Raw genomic sequence first — 8404 nt, forward strand, 5'->3', positions numbered from 1 at the left:
GTGAACAACTGTGTTCATTAAAGACAACTGAAGTCAGTTACATGTTGAAGGTTTGATTTGCCTGTAGACATGATGTGTAATCACCATAATTACCATAAAGAGCATGGTCCTGTTCTCCTGCAGGTTTGTGGGTTGTACCTCAATGGATTGGGAAAGTGCATCAGTAGTGTTTGCATTGGAAATTTCTGGTGAAAGTCCATTTTCGTCCAGGGCATGCAGACAAGGAAAGCTGGGGTCTCGCCGGTAAAACAGTGTCTTCTTGTTGGTGTAAGGACTTCCTGCGGCACCATTACCCACAACGCTGCTTCCAGGTCCATTGGACTGAAAGCTCAATGCCCTCCTCAACCCACCCACCAAACCACCGCTGTTTCCTTCCTTATCAGTCGTCCCTGAGCCATGTAACTGGCTGAACTTCTCAATGCAATCATCAATGAGTGCAGGGGGGGCTTTCCTGTGAGCAACACTAACACGACCGCAGAAGAGTACCTCGAACCTTTTGGCAAAAGCTGTCGGTGACAAAGCAGCAGCGGGTGCTGCGGAAGTTGTCGTCAGGGAGGGATAAGAGAAACATGATTCTGAGGAATCATTGCCTGCGGAGGGAGTTTTGTCACCAGTGTTCAGGATATCATTGTTGCGGGCGGAGGTCTTGCCAGCTTGCCTCAGCGAACTGATGATCTCAGGGACCTGAGGAGAGAGTGAAGGGAATCTGTCAGAACTGTAGGATGTGCACAATGGTCAATGCATAATATACAGTATTAGATAAAGATATCAATGTACAATAAAAAGTGCAAGATCATTCAAGCACTGGGGCGCTGGAGACATACTTTTTGAAATCATCAACACAGCCAGCTGTCTGTTTGAAATACATATATATATATATATATATATATATATATATATATATATATATATATATATATATATATATATATATATATATATATATATGTACAGTATATAAGTAAAGGAGATTTTCATTGAATCTGTGGTGATTTAGTGAAACTCCAAGGCTCTGATAAACTAATCTAATCACATTTGACCTATATCTGATAAGAAACATAAAACTGAGCAATCATTCGATAATGAGACTGGTTTATAACAGGTTTCGTAGCATAATTATGCACCACGGCAAAACAAAAGTGCAGCACAGTGCATTGTAACAAGAAGAAACATGCTACATCTGTCAATAGTTTTCATCAAGCAGACATGGATGTTGGATCAACTAGCTTGAACACTGACCAGTCTCAAACTGATAACATTCTCTGTGTTTAGTTATGTACTTGTTGGTTTTGTCACTCTATAGAACAACCAATCATGTTGTTTATGGTTTGCAGCAATTGCATCATGAACGCTACTGAAGCCTGAGGACAGAGAGGCAAAATGACTCAGCAGCGCGAGCTATTTAGCTATAACGAGAAACCGACTGAGTGACCTATTCTTTTAAAACCAATTTAAAAAAACAAGCATAACAAAGTTTGTCTTTACAATTGTATGCTAATTAAGGTTATTTTCATGACACTAAAACTTCTGTTCCCAGCCTTCTTGTTGTTACAGTTTTCTCTTTCAAACCAAAGTGGATAATGTCATTCTTGCTATATATGTATATGTATGTGTGTGTGTATATATATATATATATATATATATATATATATATATATACAGCATATGCTTTGACTAATAAAAACGAACCTTGGAAGGTTGTGGAACCTTGGAAATTCTTCTCTAAATGAAATAAAACTACTGAACACAGTATATGATATTGGTAGATGGTGGAAGACTCACTTCTCTGACCAAACTAGGGAACAATGAAGGGGGAAGTACACAAAATTTAGCAGAAGCGTTTGGTCCAGTCACACACACTAGTGATGTCATTTAAGTGAGATGCTTGATCAGACACTGAGTCAAGTCTGCTGTGTCTTGCCTCAGTCTTCTCTTCCCCGTTCTTTTATCATGGTCTGCTCTACCAGGGCAAACTTGGTGCATAGGTTTTTAGTCTGAGTTTCATGTTTGAGTTTGCATCTTTTGAATAATCACCTGTCAGTCTAATCAGGGTATGCAGCAGAGCAAAGGTATCTAAATGCACAAAACAAATGGTTGTTGTTTTACACAATTAGGTCTGATGTAAAAGTCTTGTCAAAAACAAAATTAAAGTTGTAATTTTTTAAAAAAGCCCTACGGTCTGTAGTGAAATGATCTGACCAAACTGCTGCAAATATTAAAAGCCTCCTATATTGCCAAACCACCCTAGATATTCTGCAGCATCACTTCCTGCTCTCTAATTCTCACAAATTTCATAATCTTGATATCAGAAAAACTATGGATCAACCTCAACAAAAACTGTACTTTCAGTCAATCACTTAACAGATTGACCTGATCAGAACTCCTGCTGCTCTCCAAGCAGAGTCAGATAGTACACTGTATCATCACAACTGATTCACTGCCATGTTACTCACAAGATAGGCATCCAGACACCATGGTTCTCACCATCTAGCTTCATGTGTCAACTTGTTTGAAACAAATTGGCAGAGGAGTGGAGTCTGCTATCTGCACGCTTAAAAGAGCTTTAAGAGAGTTTGTTTTGCCTTAGCCCTCATACCTATACCATGTCTTTTTTTTACTTATACTGTCATTGCTTAACTATTAAAAACCTTTGAACCAATATTAGATATCATATATATCATATCATATTTTTCAGACCTTTTCACATTGCCTCAAAGATGGGCCACTAGGAAACAGAGGAGAAGTTTACGTCCTTGTGTGACCTTTCCTCACGTCAGGAACACTGCTCCAGTTTCCCTCCTACTGCTTTATTTTGGCTGAAAGCTGCATTTTAACCGCTCAGCGTGATGATCTCACCATTTCACCTAGTTTTCTTCAATCACTCCCATCCCAAAATTTCAGTTATTACATATTAAACCATTTAAAGCTATAAACAAAATGCCACACAATTTTATTTATGGTAAATGTTGAGCTTTCACTGTCCAGTAAAAATATATTTGCCTTGGTTATTGGTACAACTGGTTTCAACACCAATATATTGTGCAATACAACACAAACTACAGATGGAATAAACAATTATTGTGAAAGTCTGATACACAGGCTTTTTCTAGTCCTGGTTATTTCTGTTACTCTAGCCTTCTAAAGCAATGCAATACAACACAAACTACGGATGGAATAAACAATTATTGTGTATTTCTGTTACTCTAGCCTTCTAAAGCTAAAGGAAATAGTCCTTTAGCTTTGTCAAACTTCTGCGCTTTCTGGGTATTTTAATCCAAATGCCAATAAAACTAATTTAAAAATTCCTCCTCAAGCAACTACTATTAGGTAAAAATGTAGCTAGCTCGTCAACACTGTGGCTTGAACTATACTTTACAGTGGGAAGTTGAGATGGTTACCAAGATTTTAACTTGTCTTTCTTCAATTATCTTACAGTACACTGTAAGGGAAATTTTCTAGTATTTGCTGTAATAAATAGGACATGACAACAAAACAGATGTGGCACTGAAAGATCTTTGTTAAATAAAACACACAAACACTCTATACTCAGTGTTTCCACCAGTACTTGGTTTAGTTTTATATTGGTGAGTGTCTGAGAAACATTTTACTGCCAGTGCACGTCCACTCTTTTTTTTTATACACACATGATAAAAGCTTTTCAAAACTAACAAAAAAATCATTAAATGTTAAAAACTGTTGTTCCAAAATATTAGAACTTTTAAGGAACCACTTTGGTGTAATCTTGTGATGAACGTGTGTTAACTTGTCAGGGAGGAAGTATGTCAGAGAGGAAGGACTCAATAATCTACAACACTCAGATCGTAGGTAAACTGATGAAAAGAAGAGAAAGATAAAAAATACAGAGTATATATGTAAATGTTTGTGTATCATTTGTAATGTTGTCCAGCTTCGTATACACATTCTTCCTGTCTTTCTGTTGCTTCTTCCATCTACAGTCTGCTTATCTAAGGCAAACACGTGTAACATGGATCAGTGAGAGGATTTGCTCTTTAGAGAGGAACCTTAGCTTCAGCCACTGATTGAACAGTATCTCTTGTTCAATGAAACGTTTACATGAGGCTGATCTCAGACAGGAAGGCAGCTGGACGTTGCCTTGCGTTTTGATACCCAGACTTGGCCTCTCAGAGAGTAAAAACACTGAACAAGTACAGTCATTCACACCCAGCCAGAAGAACACTGAACTACTGTGTTACTGACCTCGAAAGAAGGAAGTTACACAAGTGGCAGAACCTCTAAATTCACCCTCATAGAAAAATTAAAATTATGGTGTGTTTAGAAACAGAAAAGGGTCAAAGATATTAAAAAAGACTGTAGCTTTAATATCTCGTCATATATATGATAGGTCTATCTATTCTCCCAGCTCACATTCAAAGTACAGGGAGTGTATAAATGTAATAAAATGAAATTTGAAGAGCCACAACACAGATATTATTATAAGGGAAGGTTAAAATCATAAGGAGAACTGCCTCAACAAATGTGAAATAAAAAATATGCAAGGGAGATGAAATATGTTAAAATTTGGAACTAGAAGATCTGATGCCTTTTTCAACCGTGACTGACTGATGAGGTGTAACCTCCAGGAAATGCTATTTAAATCAAACACTCTCTTAAATACAAATAACTTTTCACTACTCCATCACAACAGATACGTATTTGTCTTTGTAGCACAAACAAGTGTTAATCCGTTTTATGTACCAATGGCTGCACTAACAGTCATTTAAAATGGTTCCAGAAAATGTGGAGCAACCAGAGCTGTTTCTGTTTCTCTGCGTCCAATGCAGTTAACATGAACTTCTATTGCATATTAAATTATTAGACATCACCTGATTGGATACAAAAACAGAACGGACGTCAGGAGATTGTTCTTCTTTGTTGTGTTGTGAGGTCAATTCCGTGAGAAGCATCTGTTGCATGCTCTGTGCCTCAGCAGGAGTTCATGTTACTCACTTTACATGGACGCACCTTCAAGTGGTGAAATTTGGCACCAAACACTTAAAAAAAAGTAGAGGTGAGAAATACAAATCCACAAAACTACCACTAGATCTCAGTAAGTCCTTTAAATATACCTTTAACTGTTCTCTGTTAATGAATACAAAAATTAAATTGTGATTGGCTCTGCAGTCAGCTAGTAAACAGATGATAAAAGATTCTACACAAACAAGAAAAATTACTGATATACAAATGTCACAGCGGTCATCATAAATCTACAACAATGGTCAAAATGATCAAAAGTCTACTTTTTTTTTTTTTTTTTTTGGTTTCCCATGGTCATGTGCTCGGGTCTTGTGCTTTATAAAGCGTAGCCAGAATTTTGAAGTTTAAAGGTCATGAGCTCTGCAGCGGATAAGAAGCACTGCTGCAAAAAAAAGCAAAGCACAAAGGAGAGAAAAAGGAAGCTTTCTGAAAAAGTTGGTAATGGTGCCTGGCGAAGGGAGGCAGATATGAAGCAGGAAGTGACACTGTGTGAGTGAAAATAGTCAAACATTGACATTACTCCCTTTGGATTGAAAAGCCCCTTCTCAGAACACAGATGAGCAGGGTTAGATGACGAGATCATTTGACTGTGATAACAGAGTGAACCTTTGTCCAAGAATACAGTGAATCAGTACGACTCCAAGATAACCACCATGTTCCTGCTTCACTGCAGTGACGGCGTCTGTGTTTTGTATAGTGGCTGTGATGATAACAAGATGACAAGTGAGACGGGCAAAAGAGAGAGACAGACTCTGGACTAACAGAAAATAAAAGGCACGTGACTTACATGAGCACAGTGTCAGTTACATAAAGACAGAAGGGTCACTCGTTCACTGGACTGTATTTTTTTTACCACCAACCACGACTGTGTCACATGAAGAAGGGAGGAAAGTCACATAAAAAGAGGGAGTGGAAAAATGTAAAAGGCCAAAGGACGAAGGGAGATGGGAGACTGCTCTGGAAACTTTAAAAGTCAACAGCAATCTGAGCCAAAAGTCTCTTTTTGACAATTTGGGTAATTATTTAAAACATCAGTCTTGAAAATGTTCCTTTGTGTGATATTCTGTCTTACAAGAGGACATGGATTTCAGGTGATGTTTAGAGAAACCTACCATGAGAGGAAAAACTGCCAAGAGCAAAGTATAATGCAGTCACTGTGCCTTAAAGGGTGTACAAGGCTAAAAGTATTCTGTTCCCAGAGTGAATCCAACCTTACCAAAGCTAACCTTATGTACAGCCAAACACCTAGGTACTTAAGCAATCAGACCACTCTAAATGAAGCACTCTGCTTTATGTTTCTGGTAAGGAAATGTAAACAACATAAAATCATCCTCACCATTTAGCACTCCAAAGAGCATAGGTAAATTACTTTTAACAAACCCCACCTTGGTAAGATAAGCATTTTAACAAGCTTTAGCGTTTCAATTTTCATTAATTAAAACTGTGAGGTTGAATAATCAATGTACCAAATCATGTGTCTGTTGTTGTTTCCTTGTTGGATACATTTAGCCTTTCTTTGTTAAAGAGAGTTCTTTAGTAAACAATTCTAATACACTCACATCACTGCTGTAAATGAGTTAACATTGTAATTCATAGCACAGAAAAATATTATACAGACAATAGAATAACTATTTTGAATAAAGCTTGTATTCCCTCCTCAAGTTGCATTACTGCCGTCTACTGGATCAAGTGAGTATTGCTTACACATTTACTTCCTTAAAATAGAACCAATAGATTTAGATAATCGGGATATTTGCTACTATATTGATCTTGTGACATATACACGTTGACCGAGGGTATTCATTTCTTACCTTATGTATTTTCTAAACAGTACAGCTTCAAATGGCATTATAACAAAGAATCACAGGAAATAAAACTTATTTTTTCATTAATCTCTAGGGGAAATGTTGCCATTTAAATAGCGAACATACATCGAACGAGTCATTTATCAACTGCAGAGGACACAAACAACATTCACATTAACAATCAAATTGTACAAAAACATCTCTTCTCTCCTGAAACCCCTTGACCAGTTATGGTGTGGGCACATGAGCAGTTACAGTCCGGGTCATAATTCAGGTTAACGATCCTCTGTGTTTACACTTTAACAGTTTCCACTGTCACGCCGCACTGTTACATTAAGTAAACGCAGGCGTCAATGAAATGTGTTTATTTCGCACTAACGATAAATACATTTGAACAAATGTCACCAGTTAAGACTTCGGGCATTTAAGGACTTCCCCACTCCAGCGACTTGGCTAACGCTACCAACGGCGAACTTGTTAAACCTGAGCCGACAAAGACTTACCTTCAAATAAGCTAACAGGGCAATTAGCATTGCATTCAAACTCAACAACAACAACTCCAAACACTTACATCTTTTTGTTCTTGTTTGACACTGAACAGGTTGAGCCGCTGTAGCCTCGCTTTCATCCCATCCACCATGAACTTCACAAAAACTAGGTGTGAGCGGTTTCTTCACCGTAACTGTCTCCTGACACAGTTGGACGCTTCTGAATCATGTCATAGGAAAGTTGATTTTACTCCCTCAAGCCCAGGACCCCGCGGTTAGACGTCAAGTCTGTTGTCATTAAGCTTCAACACATCCTGTTCGAGCACCTCGAGGTACAACAAACCCTAATGTCTTAAAACCGCCGTCGCGCTTCCTTAGTTTTATTTTGAAAGGAAGAAAATTCACTTCTGCTTAACGCAGGAAATTTCTTGGTAACTTAACGAGGCATACTCCGCCAATGTGCTGGAAGGCTTGGGGAGGCAGTGTTCCTGTCCCGGGACAGTCAAACTTTGGGCGGCAGTTTTTGGGGTGTGGGCTTTTTTCATTGATTCGATAAATGTTGTAGATAATCTATGCTGGCGTGGCTCAGATAAACAGTATTTCCGGCCTGTGGGCAGAACAGCAAATTAAGCTGGAATGGAAGCCCATGGGAAGGAAACAGTGCTGTGATGGAAAAACACTAACGGGACCAATACTTTCCAACTGCCTCCCCCAGTGGACCTACAAATACCATAACTCTACATTTACAGACCAACATACATTTACATACAAACATATTATGTTGTACACAAACACATTAGAGTACACTTTACTTTGGTTCTTCAGCCTCTGGTGTAGTATTTACGTTATTACTGCTAGTATTACAATAATGAGTATGATTTGAAAAATAAGACAAATAGAAAAAAGCATAATTGAATTTCTAATGTTGGTATCATGTTTGCTGTTAGAAAATATTTTAGGGAAAGCGAAAAAATGTACCGGACTAAATATCTTGAAAATAATAATAATTTAAATTACGAGTAAAAACCTTGTCTGTCTTAACAAAGTCAAAAATAACAAAAATTCGTTACTTGAAATCAACGCAATGGTGACATCCAGTGGTGATGATTTAGATCA

General features: G+C 37.9%; 1 protein-coding gene across 4 annotated transcripts in view; it reads right to left on the bottom strand.

Moving 5' to 3' along the window:
- Nucleotides 1-8404, bottom strand: part of tbc1d1 (TBC1 (tre-2/USP6, BUB2, cdc16) domain family, member 1) — a 35417-nt gene that overhangs the window by 23108 nt on the left and 3905 nt on the right. For 3 of the 4 annotated variants that reach the window (XM_008316957.3, XM_008316958.3, XM_008316959.3), the window contains exon 3: nt 94-684. In XM_008316957.3, the coding sequence (XP_008315179.1) occupies nt 94-684 (591 nt within the window). Of the gene's footprint in view, nt 1-93; nt 685-7371; nt 7646-8404 lie in introns of those variants that run through there. The other variant, XM_008316960.3, reaches the window with a different exon arrangement.

This window comes from Cynoglossus semilaevis, chromosome 9 (assembly GCF_000523025.1).
Source record: "Cynoglossus semilaevis isolate Cse_v1.0 chromosome 9, Cse_v1.0, whole genome shotgun sequence".
NCBI classification, from domain to species: Eukaryota; Metazoa; Chordata; class Actinopteri; order Pleuronectiformes; family Cynoglossidae; genus Cynoglossus; species Cynoglossus semilaevis.